Source organism: Eschrichtius robustus, chromosome 7, assembly GCF_028021215.1.
Source record: "Eschrichtius robustus isolate mEscRob2 chromosome 7, mEscRob2.pri, whole genome shotgun sequence".
NCBI lineage: Eukaryota > Metazoa > Chordata > Mammalia > Artiodactyla > Eschrichtiidae > Eschrichtius > Eschrichtius robustus.
The window spans coordinates 113,004,347-113,021,416 of NC_090830.1; the positions used below are offsets into that span (position 1 = coordinate 113,004,347).

At 56.0% G+C, this 17,070-nt stretch overlaps 1 protein-coding gene across 4 annotated transcripts in view; it reads left to right on the top strand.

Moving 5' to 3' along the window:
• Positions 1 to 16,550, top strand: part of SUFU (SUFU negative regulator of hedgehog signaling) — a 110,328-nt gene extending 93,778 nt beyond the window's left edge. For 3 of the 4 annotated variants that reach the window (XM_068548464.1, XM_068548466.1, XM_068548467.1), the window contains 4 exons: positions 75 to 209; positions 1,764 to 1,902; positions 10,754 to 10,822; positions 13,280 to 16,550. In XM_068548464.1, the coding sequence (XP_068404565.1) occupies positions 75 to 209; positions 1,764 to 1,902; positions 10,754 to 10,822; positions 13,280 to 13,369 (433 nt within the window). In that variant the 3' untranslated portion in view covers positions 13,370 to 16,550. Of the gene's footprint in view, positions 1 to 74; positions 210 to 1,763; positions 1,903 to 10,753; positions 11,314 to 13,279 lie in introns of those variants that run through there. The other variant, XM_068548465.1, reaches the window with a different exon arrangement.
• The last annotated feature ends 520 nt before the right edge of the window (positions 16,551 to 17,070 follow it).

The following is a 17,070-nucleotide window of genomic DNA, read 5'->3' on the forward strand; positions in this document are numbered from 1 at the left end:
GGAGCCTGGCCTGAGAGCCTCCTGTCCTGCGGTTTTCACCTCGTGCTGAACCTGTTCCTGTGCTTGCTTCGCAGGAGCCGCAAAGACAGCCTGGAAAGTGACAGCTCCACGGCCATTATTCCCCATGAGCTGATCCGCACGCGGCAGCTCGAGAGCGTACATCTGAAATTCAACCAGGAGTCAGGAGCCCTCATTCCTCTCTGCCTAAGGTAAGCCCTACAGCATACAACTTGGCCTCAAGGAGCCAGCAGGCCTGTGCTTGCCCCCTACACCGAGGCAGAGTCTGGGGCCCAGGGTGGGGAGGAAAGCTAGTCAGTCCGCTCCATCTTGGGCCTTTGGGGGAGCCTGTGGACCCTGAACCCTCCGGTAGCCCTCACCGCGCTGGAGAGCGCTCCTTTGTCCAGAGAAGTGTCCCCCAGCCCTGCTCCCTTACGAAGGTTCAGTGACCTAGGGAGATGCCGTGCCATCCCACCAGCCCAGAGTCAGGGGTGGCAGGGTCCCCAGTAGCACTGGGGTAATAGGGCAGGGGAATCTGATGGGTGGGACTCTTTCTCCTCCTTGCTGCTTTTCCATGCAGAACACTCAGTTCTCCAAACCCTGTGGCCTGCACAGCAGACTCCTTGAGGGACCCAAAAGCCCAGCTGTGTCCCTCCTGCTGCTGTCCACAGTGCCAGAAACCCACCCCTGTGGCCAGAATTCAGCTCTCTGCATGGGGATGCTGCATTGGGCTAAACCTGTTGCAGCTGGCTTCCTCCACAGCCCTCAGGGGTTCCACCCTCACTTTTATAGCAGGAGAAGCAGCAAGGATAACTCTAAACTCAGACAGCAGTGACAAGGAAGAAAGGGGTTGCACTGGTTTGGACCATCCCCACTGTCCCTGGAGCCTGAGGAAGGACCTTGTGTGGTAACCAGCCTTGCCCAGTAGGGCAACGAGAGCAAGTGGCCAGAGCGACCAGGGTCTGGCCAGCCCCCCGCACCATCCCCCCAGGACCCCAACGATTTCCTCTCCAGCTCCCTCTCTGGCCCAGGCTCAGGGCCTTTAGACTGGTGAAGGGTTAATCTAAGGCAACCTGAGAAAGCCAAGAGCAGGTTTTGCTGCCTTTGCTGACTGGCATCTCTGCCCCACTGGTTGCCCCTGCCTGCCCTTCCCCCAGGTGTATTTCCAGACTTGGGATTAACAGTAACTTCTTGTGGCTCCCTCAGAGTGACCCCACTTGGCTTCAGCTTTTTTTTTTTTTTTAAGATGTGCCCTTGGTAGCCATTTAAATCTCGTGGGGAGCCCAGGAGGAGGTGGAAGACTGTGCCCCGGACACAGGATTGTGCTGTGAGGGCACTAGGCCATCATCCCAGGGTGTGGGAAATTCGTTTAGGTGCTTCTTCACCCCGACCCTCCAAACAAAGGTGGGGCACAATCCCCCTTTTAGCTCTGGGCCTGACCTTGGGCACAGTACTAACTGGCCTCTCTGGCCTCAATCTCCTCACCAGGACACGAAGGAGGTGGACTCCCGTCCCCTTTCAGGCCCTTTGAATGCTGCTCTAGTATCTGCTAGCCTTGAGCACTTTGGAAGGATAATAGTAGAGAACTCGTAAGAGGCTTCTTTTGGGAGGTGTTGAGATGAACGTGTTTAGTTCCAGGCCCCTGTTAGTGGGCAGATGGTCGGTCAGGAGGGCATTTGCCAGACAGCCCGTCCCAGGGAGTGTAGCCTCCACAGTCCCTGAGCTTGGCCAGGCCTGCTCTCACTGTCTCATGTTCCCACCCCCAGGGGCAGGCTCCTGCACGGACGGCACTTTACATATAAAAGTATCACAGGTGACATGGCCATCACCTTTGTCTCCACGGGAGTAGAAGGCGCCTTTGCCACCGAAGAGCACCCTTATGCAGCTCATGGACCCTGGTTACAAGTGAGAAGGCTCCTTTTCTTCTCCCTCCCTCCTTTCCATGGGTTCTTCCTGTGCCCGCCCCCTCGCAGTCCTCCCGTGGCAGCTCTTGGCGGCTCCTCTTCCTGAGGGGCTGGTTGTGAGATGCCATGTGGAGTGTGGTTGCTGCTGCCTAGCCCACCAGCTCCAGAAACACTTCCTGGCCTCTCCCCCGTACCCCGAGACAGGAGCGATAACTCCAGGCCCTGGCCGTTGATAATTCTGTTTGCCACGGAAATTCAGGTTTGAGGGATGTGAGACTTTCTGCACACTGGGTAAACCAAAGAACAGGAAGCGGGAGGGTGAAGCAGGATGGGAGGAAGTGTGGAAGCCACTCTCGTGCTATATGGAAAGCCCACCAGAATTCCTAGAAAGTGGGCATCTGGACCTGGACCGGGCGCTGGGCTGAGATGGGCAGGCCTTGGCACACAGAGCCTCCCCCATCTAATGGTTCTCCTGTTCTTCCTGATGGACACCCAGCTTCTCTGTGCAGAAACCTGCTGGCTTTTCCGGAGTACTTTGTCCCTCCTTTGCTCTTCTGGCTGGAGCACAGCTTCAAGCCATTGCCAAGCTGGGTGCTGGGGCCTGAGAGCCACAGGCCTCCTTCCAGCCCCTGCCCTGTCCAGGTCTCTCGGGTACTCGACCCAACCCTGACTCCCACTCCCGGATGTATTAGAGGAACAACATCCTTTTTTGTTTGTTTGTTGGGGGCATGGGAGGAGGAACACTCTACCTTACCTCTCTCAGAAAGGGAATCTGACCCTGATCTAACAGGTTACTCTGCCTTGTTTGTGGTGTATGGTGGAGGGTGCGGGTGGGTGGAGGGATTACCGTAAAGGGGAAGAGAATTTTGCCGGTTCTGTGGGGTTAGCCTGGTCTGTGGGGGTCTGTGAAGTGTGTATAGCATTAATGTAGGCATGTTTTTAGTCTTTGAGTGTCTGTGTCTCTTCCTCAGGCCAGCTCCTCCCTCGCCCTCCCCACCAAAATACTAACCCTTAATTAAAACAAACGGCAAACAAAGGACACCAACCACACTCCCAGACTAAGCTGAGGTAGAAATGGAAGCCGGTGCTTTAGGGATATTGTGTTCCATAAATTATCTTGCATTTTTCCACTGTTGTTATTACATTGTTTCATAACAAAATTACTTTGAACCATAAAGTTATAAATACATTTTAAAAGTCCCACTTGGTAACATTAGATTTCTGTCCATGTGGTGTTGGTAGTTGCTGTAGCAAAAGCTCTGAAGTATAACATTTGAAATTAGCCCAGCACAAGTGGAAAGGTCCTCCCCCCAGCCCCATCGTGTCCCAGGGCACCGGGCTGCCTCTGTGGAGAGCAGGGAGGGGGTAGGCCTTCTGCCTGGGCAGAGCTGGGAAGGAGTGGGGAACGAGGGACCGAGTAGGAGACCCCCAGCCACTGAGAGGTCACAGGTCATCATTCCTAGCAGGTGACAGTGTGTTGACAGGTCTCAGCAGAAGTGTCCTCAGATAGCACTTTTGTGTATTGAAGGTTAAGCACATTTTCTTGGAAAAGTAGGAACTAGAGTCTCCCCAAACTCAAGAAGAAATTTCACCCAGTTGCCTTTCACATGCTCAACTCTGAACCTGTCCTTGGAGCCCCGCCATCCCCCTTGGAACATCTTCCTGCCCGCAGCGGGGATGGGGGGGGAGTCAGCATCTCCAGTTCTCAGCAGCCTGGGGACCTGGGCCTCCAGAGCACTCGGCGGATGTCATGTTGCCCCCCAGTCCCCACGAAGGTCTGGGCCCAACCCTGATTTCCAAGCCCCTGATCCTCCGGCTACTGGTGTTCCCTTCCAGCCCTGTTCCCCCTCGCCTCCCTGGCAGCCCCTCAGTGAGCTTGAGCACTCGCCCTGCTGACTCCCAGCACATGGTCCCCTCCCAGGCGCCGTTGCCCCGGGAACGGGAGCTGTGGGAACCAGCCGCTGGCCTCGGCATGTTTCAATAAAGTTGCTGTGCTGGGAGCTGCTTAATCAAAGGCCTGTGTTATGGGCTCATTAGTGTGGTCCACCACAGGGGCCAGCTCACAGGGGAGCTCCCGGGAAGGCTGGCTGGGGCCCGCTCCCCAGGCACGCACCCTAACTCACCAAGGGGTTTCTCAAGGCCCTTTCCAGGGAGCCCTGGGAAACCCGCTGCCCCTGCCCCCAGGCCAGCCGGTCCTCAGCTGTGAAGCCAACATCCACACCAGCCCTCCTCCCCACCCCGCCCCCAAAGCAGTCAGCCCTTTCTGCATCTGACTGGCAGCCCGCCTTCCTCTTTAGGGTCTTGCCACTGTGGTCACAGGCAGCTCCCTAGCTTGTGGGAACCTGGGCTTGTAATTACTTGTGGGCCTCTGAGTCTCCCTCTGGGGCTGCCTGTCTCTCCGGGAGTCTGAGGACCTCCTGGAGGCCTGGGGTCAGGCTCATAGTCACCAGTGAGGGCCCACTCCACTGGGCCAGGAGGGACCCCAGGCTCCTCTGGAGGGAGACCCCAACAGAGGCCTGCCCTCACCTCCTACAGGAATCTCTCACTCATGCTTCCAGGATCCAGGGTGTCTCCCTGACCCCTGTGTGGCCAGGCCTGCTGGGGGCAGAGCATCAGGAAGGAACTGGATGCAGCAGCCCCAGGACTGAAGAGACCCAGACTTCTGTTCTCTTGGCTGCTGCTTGAACACTCCCTGTTGGTCCCAGAGGAGTTGGGAGGGGCTAGGATGACTTTCTTGCATCAGCCTTCAACAGCCTTGGAAGCCCTCACTCCCAGCCTTGGCACCTTGTTCTGGCCTCCAGCCCAGGCCTGTTATCTCTTGGGGAAGTGGCATGGCAGAGACACCCCACGTGGGAGAAGAGAGACAAAGGAGAGCCTGAGAGAAAAAGGCAGCAAGTGAGGGAATCTGGGCCCTTTCCGGAGCTTGTGGAGTGGCCCCAGACAGGCCTCCACACCCACCTGCTCCTGGGCCTGCACCTGCCCTCCAGGCTCCTTCTTGCCCCATCTCTCCAGCCCCAGGAACGTCAAGGCCCCGGCACGGAAATGCAGGGCTGTCTGCAACCCCAGAGTAAGCACAGTGGACACTCCTTGCTTCCTGGAGGAGCTGGAGAGGCAGGAATCCTCCAGTTCCTTAGGCTCTTCAGTTTCCATAGGTTGACACCGGACTCCTCCATTTGCCCTACCATTTGCTGTTTTTATCTTTTCTGAGATGGTAGAGGCTGTCCACCAACTCCAGGGTTGTACAGGACAGTCTTCAGACCAGGGGGAGGCCTGCCAACGTCCTCTCCTGCACGCCTTCCCCCAGCATTCCTCATCCCAGTGGCTTTAACAAGCCTCTCTCCCTTGAGTCTGTCAACACCGGGCTGTTAGCCTCTGAGTGGGAGCCTGGCCCAGAGCTGAGTCGTTCATCCGTCCCCAGCCAAGGTTGATCTGAAGGGGGAGAAGTCGGCCCCAGAGGTCACACAGGGGTCACATCACCAAATATGAGAATATTTTTTTAAGCCCTGCAATGCTTTCTCAGCTGTGTGGTGTCTGACAGCTCACCCAGGTGGCCCCCCGTTCCCAGCCATTCCCTACCAGCCCTGATGGGAGGCCCAGGGCTTGGGAGAAGACACCCAGCAGCTGTTCAATTGGGCTTCTCTTCTCCAGGCCAGGTTTGGGGAGTCACTGCTGGGCTCTCCTCCTAGCCCAGCGGCTGACTCACCACTGTCCTCTGGACAAGCCGCTGCCTTCTCCTGTCCCCATGTACCCATTTGGATGTTGTGTGGAAGACACTTGGCAATCCCTGGCCCAGGCCCTGGGCAGCTCCTCTTCTGTGCCTCTGCCCTTTCTCCTTCCACTGGTGAACCTGGCCACGACCTGGTCCCCCTGGAGACCTTTGCTTGGGCTGTCACGGGGACCTCAGTGTCCAGGGTACAGCCATTAGGGTTTAAATGCCAGCACTGTGCCTAGGGAAGTACAGCAGCCTCCCTTTCGGGCGAGGGCTGTGGCGGCCCGCTCTGCCCTCCGCAGCAGACAGCCAGAGCAGGGGGAGTCTGAGCCCGCTCCTGGCCACCTCAGCCAACTCCTCACCACCCAGCAAGGACAGGAAATGAAGGTGGCCTCCCTGTGCCACCACTGCAGTGGTAGCTGCCACACACACCTCTGCCCCCGAGCCTGGGGGGCGGGGGTCCTCTGGGCTGTTTTCTCACTTCTGTCTGGCCGGTCGGGGTTGGGGGGACGCAGACTGGCCTGCTTCCTGGTCCTGTGTCCCCCGCTGCCATTGTGAGTGCCAGAGCAGCTCCATGGCAGGCTCTGCCCCGTAGACAGCACATCTCCTTCCCTGAGAGAAGGAAAGGGAAGGAAAAAGAAAGCCAAACTTGTTGGGAAGCAAGAACAACGTGTCAACACGAAGAGCAAACAAGGCCCCAGACAAAGTGTGGATTGTCATACTAAGGGGAAGGAGTGGGCTTTGTCAGTGCTGTTTGCAGACTCAGAAATATCATTGACCGCAGACATTTGAATCAGATCTACAGCAGCGGGGCCCCTGCCTGTCCCATAGCCAGGCCTGCCCAGAGCAGGCATTGATGAAAGATCACTTTTCAGGTTCCTTCTGGAACTTGCTGGGGCCTGGGGAATTGGGAGATTGTTGACAATCCTCCGTCTTCACCAACCAGCCAGGCTGGCCTAAGGCACTGGGTGTGAGCACCTTGGAGTAAGCTGCTGGCCTGTGTTCCAAGCCTCATCAAAGGTGGAGGTTGGGAGTGGGGGGCAGGGAGCCACTGCTCCCCTCCCAGCTCCACCAGTTAGAGCTGGTGGTAGAGCTGCAGCCACTAACTCATCTGCATTGGTTAAACCTGTGCCCAAACCCACTTCCCCTGTGAGTATATTTCCCCAGCACTCCCGCCACCATGATCTCCTGGAGGGAGGTGTTGCCTTTTAAAAATGCAGATGCCTTGGCCTTGCCTGAGCTATTCAGCTTCAGAAGGTCTGGATTCAGAAGGTCTGGATGGGGCCTGGTATCTCTGTGTTTTCAAAATCCTTCTAGGGGAGTTTGCTGCTCAGATTGCTTGGGGGGCTTTCCCTTCTCACTAGAGAGTCTTCTCCCTCCAAGGGTTGCTTGTGCACAAACATAAGCATTTATGCCCAGCTCTTGGTGAGTACTATCATCGATGAGTGCTATTTTCATTATTAGTATTATTTCTACTGCTATTTTCTGGACTAATGTAACTGTCGTCTTATGTACACATTTACCAAGCTGACCTGGAAATTTGACCTGCTGTCCCCACTTGGAAACTGTATTGGGGCATGGTTTGCCTTCCTTTCCAGTTGGCCAACCTGGTTTTGAGCAGCTGCATGTCTGTGACGCCCAGGGTTCCAGCCCTCTTGAGCTGAGCAGGTGGCCGGGAGATGTGTCGCTGGTTTTCCAGGCCATTGGTTGAAGCCAAAGTCACCTCCACCTCCCCCATCAGAGGAGAGAGAGGAGTCAGCTCTGAGCATACAAGGCTTCTTGAATTGGGGTACTTTCCCCAGACAGGAAAAGAGCTTCTTCTACCACCATGAGGTCAGATCACTGTTCTTCTAAAGTCCAGACTTGTCTCCTCTTGATGCCCGCTCATCTGCACAATGGGAATGCTGGTTACCTCCCTTGCAGGACTGCCCTAAGGATTCAGTGAGATGATACCGGTCAAGCACTTGGCCCAGTGCCTGGCACACGGGGGAGGCGCTGCTTCTGCTGTTGGCAGTATTATCATTACCACTGTCATTATCATAGCCTTTCCTGTTATTATTTGTGGCAGAGCCAGGCAGCTCCATGGGGACCCAGGGAGCTTCAAGAGCCCGAAGCCCCAGAATTGCACAGGCTTTTCCCACAGTTGCATCACAACGGCGAGTCTGTTCCTCGTGAGAGCGCCCAGGAGCTGCTCCATCATAGCTGTCTATCTCCAGTGTCCTGTTGATAAGATCTGTTAACATTCTCAGCTCCAGGTCTGAAATATACAAAGAACAGGGCCTGTTTGTTCAATCCAAGCTTCTAAGGTTTAACTCCCAAAGGAAATTAAATTAGGTGCCTGGAGCTATGACAGTCTGTCGTGTTTCTTTGCAGGGAATGTCACCCTTAATATCATGCAGATCTCATGTATAATTTTACCTGTTTAATTCTTTTAAAATGTGAAGTTTCCAGCAGGAACCAACAAACCACCAAAAGTGAAAATTGAGGAGTGACTAGGGTTTGTCCCCTTTTTCGGTCTTACCATCCCCTCTCCCAGCTGAGTATAAAATGAGTCCACACACAGATTGTACACACTTGGTAGCTGGTCTACCAAAAGCCACCATAACTCACCCTCTCTCCACCACCAGTTCCAGACCTTTGTCAGAGGAACTGGCTTAGGACTGAACTCAGTGTTGGTGGGTTTACCTTTACCATTTCTACAGCTGTTTGGAGTCTCTCTGCATGGTCACCGTCCCTGTGAACTCTCCCCCAATCCCATCTCACCCCCAGCACTAGCTACAGTCCCAGGCCTATTTACCTCTCTGGCAGAAATGTTCTCCCTCCAAAGTATTTGTGGGTTAGAAATCAGTTCAGCCTAGCCCAGACTGGAGCCATTGTAATATAATTGGGTTTTAGGTATGCTCGTGTTTGTGCTAGCATTTGCAGAGATGGCAGCAGGCCCCGGAAATGCCAAAAATGTGAATGTGACTTTTGTACTACTCAAGCAGACTGGTGATAACTGGTAGAGAGACTCTGGGCTTTGGGGGGGTAGTGGGGAGGGAGAGCCCTGGGATAAGAGCAGGAGGAGCAAGGGCTCCAGCTGTGGGAGGAGGAGGATCAGGGTGGGATTGGGAAGGGGTCACGGTGGTCTGTGAGAGGAGTCAGCCAGTCCCGCCTTGGGGAACCAGGAGGGAGGTGGGAGGGGGCACCTCAGGTGGGCATTTCCCTGGACCGGCTTTGCCTGTCTAAACCTTGTCTCTGTCTCCACTTGAAGCCTGAGCTCCTCAAACAGAAACTTTGGTGAGGAGTTGTGGGCCAGTGGTTGGAGCTGTTTTGTCCCCGACTGTGGGCTTGCAGCCTGAGAAGGAGATGACCTTTGGCTCCCTGTCAAGCGCGGGAAGGTGCTTGTCCAGGTGGAGAATGGACTGCCTTCATGCTTGTGTCCCTGAGGCTCCACCCAGGGCCAGGCCTAGCAGAGGCACCCAGGGAATGCTTACGGAATCAAGTAGTTGGATGGGCAGACGAGTGGAAGGATCAATAAATGAGGAAATGTCGTGAGGGTAAGACCTCAGGATTTGGAAGCTGTGCTCTGGGCACTAACGTTAGAGTCCAGACAAGACCAGGACCTGATCTTGTCTCAGCTGCTCACAAACCACGTGACACTGGGCAAATCACATAACCTATCTGTGTCTCAGTTTCCTCATCTGGAAGGCGATAAGATATATGAGCGGTTAGCGCGGTGCCTGATGTGGTGGTGTTTTTTTACCCGTTCACTTGGGGTAGTTTTCTCATTCCTTGCTCACACCTCCAGCCCATCAACATCCTTTCTTCGGAGCCCTCCGTCCTGTGAGGTGCCCAGTGATCCTGGTTGCTCACCTTCCTTTCTCTGCCATTTCACTTGATCTCACAAGCTGACTTTATTCCAAATGTTGAAACTTATGTTCTCATCAGAGTGGACAACTCCCAGGGGAAACCTGATGGGTATTTTCTCAAGTCCTGGATCCTCCTCCTTGTCACAGGGGACTTTTCGTCAGAGGAGCCCCTCACCTTGGTCTTCAATTCATTGTTCTCTTCCTCTGTCCCCCCACCCCCACCCCGGGCGTTCACAGGCTGCTAGAGAAGGCAGAACGAGGCGGGGAGAGCCACAGCCCGGGGGGACAGAAGGGTCTGCTGCAGAGGTCAGGGGGCCCCGTTGACCAGCACGGGGAGGAGAGGGGTAGAGGAAGGGGTCAGGCTGGGCAGAGGAGCCAGTTGAGAAGATGGCCCACCAGGCTGAGGAAGCCCTGGGTACCCTTGAACCTTGCTGCCAACTGTGAAAACTGCTTTAGGGGGTGAGGGTGATGGTTGTGCCTGCCGCATAGTGGGACCAGGCTGTCCTCTACGTCAAAGCGTGAAGCCACAAGACACCAGACTAGAGCAGCAAAGTGGGATAGCTGGGAGATGCCCTGGAGAAGAGGTTTCTTAAAGGAAAGCTTGAAGAACTCAGTGGCTGAATGGGGCCAGCAGGGCAGGGGTTTGGGAGCTTCCAGTCTGAGGGGAAGTGGAGGCCACGGATGAAAATGGGAGTTAAGGAGTCCCTTTCCCTTCTGTAAAATGAGAGAGGTTGGTGTACAGTCTCCGAATTCTGCAGCTCAGACGTTCTTGGATGTACCTTCCGGTGCATTTCCAGATTCCAGATGAGGCTTGTGTTCCAAATCCAGACAGATTCCTTCTGTCCTACCAAGTGAACCTGGTTGGGCAAGGACGATGTTGGAATCTCTCTTCTCTGCCCCTCGGCTCTTCTGTCTCCCCTCTACCATACTGCAGCGCGCAGGAAGCCCGAACTGCCAAAATAGGGGTTCCTCCCAACCCGTTCTCATGTCCCTTCTGGGACCAGCGCCACCATCTCTCCAGATGTCCCCCCCTGCTCCCCATTGTCCTCTGATGTCCTTCCTCCTCTGCCCCAGTCCCTCTGATGTGGTAGGCAGGTGGTGGTGGGAGTTGGGGGCGGGGTGTGGGTGACAGTCGGGGATAGGCCTCAAGCCCTTCCCTGTGTCCCTAGAACACATCACAGTGGCCTCATAGCTCCTTAATGGCCCGAAGAAAGGTCCACAGCTTGGCAGTTAGCAAAAAGACTATATATTTTTAAAAAATAATAAAAGCCTGTCTTGTGCCTTCTTCCCAGATTCTGTTGACTGAAGAGTTTGTAGAGAAAATGTTGGAGGACTTGGAAGATTTGACTTCTCCAGAGGAAGTAAGCTGTTTGATTCTCTCTGACGGCAGGTTCCAGTCTCCAGGAGCCTCTGTGTGTGTGTGTTTGTGTGTGTGTGTGTGTGTGTGTGAGACGTGTGGAGATAGGCTGGAAAGGAGATGTTAAATGGCTTTATTTCTCTTCCCTGAACCACCCCCTACCCCACTGCCAGCCCTTGTAAGGACACCCAGCAAACTGTCTGAATTGCCAACTCCTGAGAACCTCCTTGAAGAGGCAGCCAGGGCCTTCAGGCTCCTCATTGAGGAGCACAGAGTTCTCCTCAGCCCCTGCTGTTCCCTGGCAGGTTCTGAACAGAAAGCCCACGCCTGCTGCCAGAGAACATTCCACGGGAGAGTTCTGGTGGGCAGCGAGGGACTCCTGCGCTTGCCTCAGGCCACCCAGGAGCCACTCTCCTTCCTCCCTTCACTGGCCATGAGCTCTCCCCTCTGGTCCACTTCTTACAGCCCTAGCCGAGCTGGCGGGCCAGGTGGGGGCCTGTGCTTTCCCTGGCTGTTCTGCTTGGGTATAGGAATGGGGCCCATAATCCCCTTTGTTTTTCTTCCTTGTTCCCGGCATCCTCATTTGTGGGGACTTACCTCATCCTGGAAAGTCCCTTCCCCTCCCCCGGCCTCCTACCAAGCAGCACCCCAGCGGGTTGAGCCTTCCTGGCCTTAGTGCCCTGCCCGATAGGTTAATGGAACATTAGCAAGCTGGCTGTCCTCCTGCTCTTCTGGGCCCTCCCCTGCCCCGGGGCAGAGACAGACCCTTCCTTCGCCCTTTGTGCCAGGAAGTGTGTTTGGGGGAGAGCTCCTTCACCTGCCAGGGGCCAGGCTTCCAAGCTAGAGCGAAGCCAGGCAGGAGCCAGCTTTCAGCCAGGGCTGGAGCTTCCAGTTGCCGGGGCTTCCAGGGCCGAGTCAGCCAGGACACGGAGGCCTCCGACAGACGTCCACGGGGCGGAGGACAGTGCACAGGGCAGGAACTGGCCCGTCCAGGTCTCCAGGTGAACAGGAACTCCTCAGAACCTGAGGTCACCCCCAATGGGATAGTGTCTTCTCTCTCCTCTGGGATGTGGCTTGATAAATTAACTCATTTATACATTCAAAAGTCACCAAGTACCCAGTCTGTGCCAGCCAGTCAACCCCCGCAAGTCACCGGTCCCTGAAGCCTGGCTCCCATTCAGTCAGACCAGAGCCAGCTGCCCAGAAGTGCTTCCGGAGAGGCCATGTCGCACAGGGATGGCACCATGCCAGGCTGCTGCTTTCAGCTCGGGTGCTCAGGGGGTGGAAGGGGGGTAGTCCAGGCAGGAGGGACAGGAGCCAGGAGGAGCTTAGGAAAGTAGGTCACTAAAAATGACTTTTTTTTTCTTTCCTGTCCAGAGGCTGTCCCCACACCCTGCCCTACTCTCCACTTTGGTCCTGGCTTGGACAGTCCCCCATCAGAGGGAGGGAGAGGGAGCCAGCCAGGAAGTGTCAGGCCCATCCACTGCCAGCACCAGCTCTAGGCAGGCTGAAGGCCCTGCTCTTCCCTCCTTCCCAGACTGGCCTGTCTTCTTGCCTGGCCCCAGGGCAGCAGGAGTCATAAAAGGCAGACCCTGCTCCTAAATCGGGGAGCATCTATGAGCACCATAGGACCCATGCAGGGTCCTAGCATACAGAAGGAATAAGATAGGTCAGCCTCTTCCCCTACCCCCACCAGAAGCTTGAGAAACACAACTGTAGGCAAATCAGTGATTCCGGGGAGTCGGGTAGGAAGACCTTGGGCTCTCCTTGGCCACTGCTGGCACCTCTCTCAGGCTGGTAACTCTGGGAAGCAGGTGAGAATGAACAAGGGGGAGGAGGATGGGGGTTTACTCCTCTCGAGAATGAACCAGGCCCAAGAAGTCACCTTAAGCCACACTACCCCTGCTTCTCGGCACCCACCGAGGCCGAGCCAGGGCCTCCTTCCCTGGGGACCCTTTGGCAAAGGCTACAGAGGGCCAGTTCCAGCGTTCTTCCCCACCAGCCTCAGAAAGAAGCCATGGCAGGGACAGGACCGCAGAGTTCCAGACCTCAAGCCACTTCCCTGTAGCATCTGCACCCTCCCCTGCCCCCCATCCTCTAGCCCCTGGGCCTCAGGGAGCAGATTCCTTACATGCTTGAGGCAGAACCAAGGAAGTGAGCTGGAGGGAGGTCAGCACAGTCAAGAAAGAGTTAGAAAACAAGCCTCCTCCAACCCCAGTTAATTATTGGCAGGGCAAGGGGAAAGGAGGGGTCAGTGAACTCCAGCAGCTTGACCCCAGCCGCCCACCTGGGTCTAGCATTGGTGACTGAAGCCAGGCAACCAGTGGCCTGTCTTGCCCCCAGCACCCAGGGGACAGGGCCTTGGTGAGGGTCCTGGCCTCTCTCTAGGCAGCGTGGGAAGAAGGCAGTGGGTTCTGCTAACCGTGTATACTCTGGCTCTGTGCTTGTTCTCCCTCCGCAGTTCAAACTTCCCAAAGAGTACAGCTGGCCCGAAAAGAAGCTCAAAGTCTCCATCCTACCCGACGTGGTCTTTGACAGTCTGCTGCACTAGCCTGGGCTGGGCCCTGCAGGGGCCAAGGGAGAGCCCAGCTGCTCCCCGGTGACTCCAGTGTAACAACTGCGTAAATGAGACTCCCACAAATAAAAGGACAAGTGTGAGGATGACCACGCAGCCACTGCGCCCGTAGCCCGCTGGGATGCCACGCACAGGCTGCAGGCCCCCCCTCACCTGCAGCTCGGGGGCCTCCCCCCGCAGCCGGCCAAGCCATGTGACCAGGCCCTGGCCCCAGTGGGCCACAGTTGGGCAAATGCCAACCTTCCCCTCCTGCCACTGCCACAGGTTCCGTTTTGAGATTTGCCTCCGGACCTCTGATGTGCTCCTAGGTGGAGACAGGCCTCGTTCTCACCTACCCTCTGCCACACAGCCCAGCAGGAGGGAGGTGGAGTGGCCGCCTGTACGGCCCAGCTCAACTCTGGGGAGGCTTTGTTAGTCAAGCTCCTCTGGCCATGGAACGATTCCTTCGATCGTGTTTGGTTTTCTTCCTCCTTATTTTATTTTGTAGAAACCGGATGGTATTTTATTGCTCCTCAAAGATGTCCAGAAGCCATCTATATAATGTTTTTTAAACAGAACTTTATTTCCAGATGAACTTTCTCATTCTCTCAGACAAGGGCCTGGGGCCGTCTCCCCCTGAGCTGCCACCAGAGAAGGTGCCAGTGTTCGCCTGCCAGTCCGGGGCCCTGAAGGAGCCAGCTTCGCAGAGAGGCTTTTCTTCCCAACTGGGCCTGGTGGAGCCGAGGCACTCCCCCATGCAGCCTTGAGCCCAGTTTAGCTGGGGCCAGGAAGGGCTGCTGCTGGTTCCCAGCTGGACTGGGTCCCCACAAAGTTCAAGGATCATCAGGATCTCCGAGACTTGGTGACTGCAGCCTCACCTTCCAGGCGTTTTCCTCCCAACCAGGCGTGCCTGAGAGAGGGCGAAGCCCAGCGCTTCACAGACCATCCCCACCTGCCACTCAGGGCCTGGGTCTCCAGCTCTCTGCCACTCCCATCCCATTTCCTCATCCCCCGGGCCTCCCAACCTCCAGGCTGCAGGACTCTGGCTTATTAAAAACAGAAAAATCAACCTCTCAACATGTCTTTCACTTTGGTTTTGCAAACGCTGCACTCTCCCGCGCTCCCGTCCTCCCTGCATCCATTCATTTCTCATCCTTCATTCTCTACCCCTTGTCCTGTCTCCTTTCCTGCATCCTGGCCTCTCGCGGTCCTTGGTCCCTCACCCCAGTATTGCAGATCTCGTGGTCTTCCTATCTCATAGCCAACCTATCTCTGGCCCGTGGTTTTGGGGTTCTTCTTGGGTTGTCTCCCACTTTTGACCTGGAATCAGCAAGCCCCTTTCGTGCCCTCTTACCCCCAACTCCAGGGACGGCTCTTCCAAGATCACCCTTCAGGCCTTTCCAAAGCAAAGTCCTTTTGTCTGTCACAGACCACACAGGCCCGTGCCCTGTCCCTGTCTGCAGCCGCCACACACACAGGCACCACCGGGAGTGCCAGGGAGGTCCACGGGGTGCAGGACGCCTCTGATGAGCAATCTAGCCAAAGAGCTGCCTCCAGGGGCCGTGAGGGTAGTGGCTAGGCTGTTGGACTTCCGAGGGGCCACTCGGGTCTGGTTCCTTCTCTGCATACACCAGCAGGGCTGCCTGGTTAACCCCATCAAACTCAGCGCTTCACGGCGGATCGGCCTGGCACTTGGGAGAGACGCCGCCCCCAACACACAAGCGCCGAAGATGGAAGCCCCTCTGGACCTGATGTTGGCAGCAGCTGTGCCTTCTGCTCTGAGGACTTTTCCAGAAGGACGTTTCCTGGCCTTCACCCACCACAGCATCCCTGCCTTTAAAGCTCTTGTCTTCAGACATTTCATGGCCAAAGAGGTGCCATCGGCTTGCCTCCCTGCTTGCCATCCTGACCTGCCTCTCCACAGATTCTTTCTTTCTGGGGACCTGCCTCTACCTGCCTGGTTTGGCTTGGGGGGAGGGGGTATTTTCTGAGCTAAGTTTTGTTGTCAGTGTGGGAGGCAGAAGGGAAGCAGGGGAGCTCTGAGACGATGGGCCTGTGAAGCCTGTGGCCCCTTCCTGCCCCGTCAGTGTGGGGAACCTCCACAGTTCGGCCGGAACCAGCCTCCTTCTCCTTTCCCTACAGTGCATGGGCTCTGGGGGAGTGGTGGAACATTCGCCATCTCTGCCCAGACCTCCTTTCCCTTAGGTGGTGGTGCCTTCCAGAGGTTTCTCAGCAAGGGGGCCCTCCACTGAGCTTCTGGCTGGTGAGAGGGGACCCTCCCTGGGGACGAAGCGAGGCTGACCATGGGGCATGCCCAGCACAGCACTTGGCATATGATGGGCGCTCACTAGATGGACCCCTTCTTTCTCTCCCTGTAGCTCTTTGGGAGCCCTGACCTCATAGTAAGTTGGGGAGGTAAGAAGCCTCCCTCCCTAAATCTGCCTCTTCCACAGGCTTCCTCGAAACTTGCCCCATCCTACCCCATCCCTCCAGGTCCCCGTGGCTGAAGCTTCCGAGAAGAAGGGGCTCCCCCATGCTGTTTGCCAGCTACACGAGGCAGACGCCCACGGCTCCTCAGGTGCAGTGTGGGCTGCAGGAGGACCACAGACCCAGCTGCCATTCTGTGGGGCTGGAGAGGCTCATGCAAGGTCTCAGGTCTGGCTGAGGAGCTGGTGCCTCTTCCTGCCCTTCTCTTCCCAAGGCGAGGCTTCAGGGCAGGGGCTGGGAAGCCTTGGGGAGAGTCTAAAGGGCTAGCATGTTTTAAAAAATAAACACAGGGTCTTGAGACTGGGTTTTGAGTTGAGAGCAGGGGAAAAACCTGAAGGTCGGCCCCTATGGGGCAGACCAGGAGAGAATTCCCTTGACTGTATTTTTTTATCTGGTTGTCTTTCCTCTCTGGCTTCTAGGCCCCTGTGCCAGGTGAGGTACCTGGGTCCCTGTTGTAAGTCAGGAGCCCTGTAGAAAGAGCCCTCCTTTTGTACAAGTACCTGAATGCTGCAATGAGCAGACTTTTGTAAAATTTTATATTAGTTTCTAATGTCAATGGTGACTCGGTTCCTGGGGGCTGCAGCCAGCCTGGGACTTTTGTAAGAATTTTTGGGTGACTCACTTAGATGTCGTTTCCTTCTTACCCCCTCTTCCTCTGTGTAATCTAAGTGCATTAAACGTATTTGCAGAAGTGCCTGGGTCTTGTGCTCCTTTCTGGCTGCCTGGAGTAGGGGAGCAGAAAGCCAGGGGCCCTGCCAGAGGGGGTGGGTTGGACTCAGCCACCTAGAAGAAGCCAGGATGTGGAAAGGCCCTGAAGACTGATGTTGGGAGTGGAGACGGTGCCAGGGAAGCAGGATCACACAGCCTGTGACTCTTCAGTCATGCAGAAATGACCTCGCAGGGACAGGCTCTCTTTCACTGGTCTTGAATTCCTGTAAGGTCCGGGGGGTAGGAGGTGGAACACAGTCTGGGGAGATGAGTGTATGGGTAAAGACCCTCTCTTCTGCTTCATTCTCCTACCCACCTCTCAGCAAAAAACCCTTTTCCCTTGGGAAGGCGGGCCTTCCTCAGGTCCACTTTGGAGTCCTTACGCCCCTTCCAGCTATGGCAAGAGACAGCACTCCCCTCACCAGGCACCTAAATTCAACCTCCTAATCCAGGGCCTGGGGGAAGGATGGAGGGGCAGCCTCAGAACTGGCCCACTGGGTGAC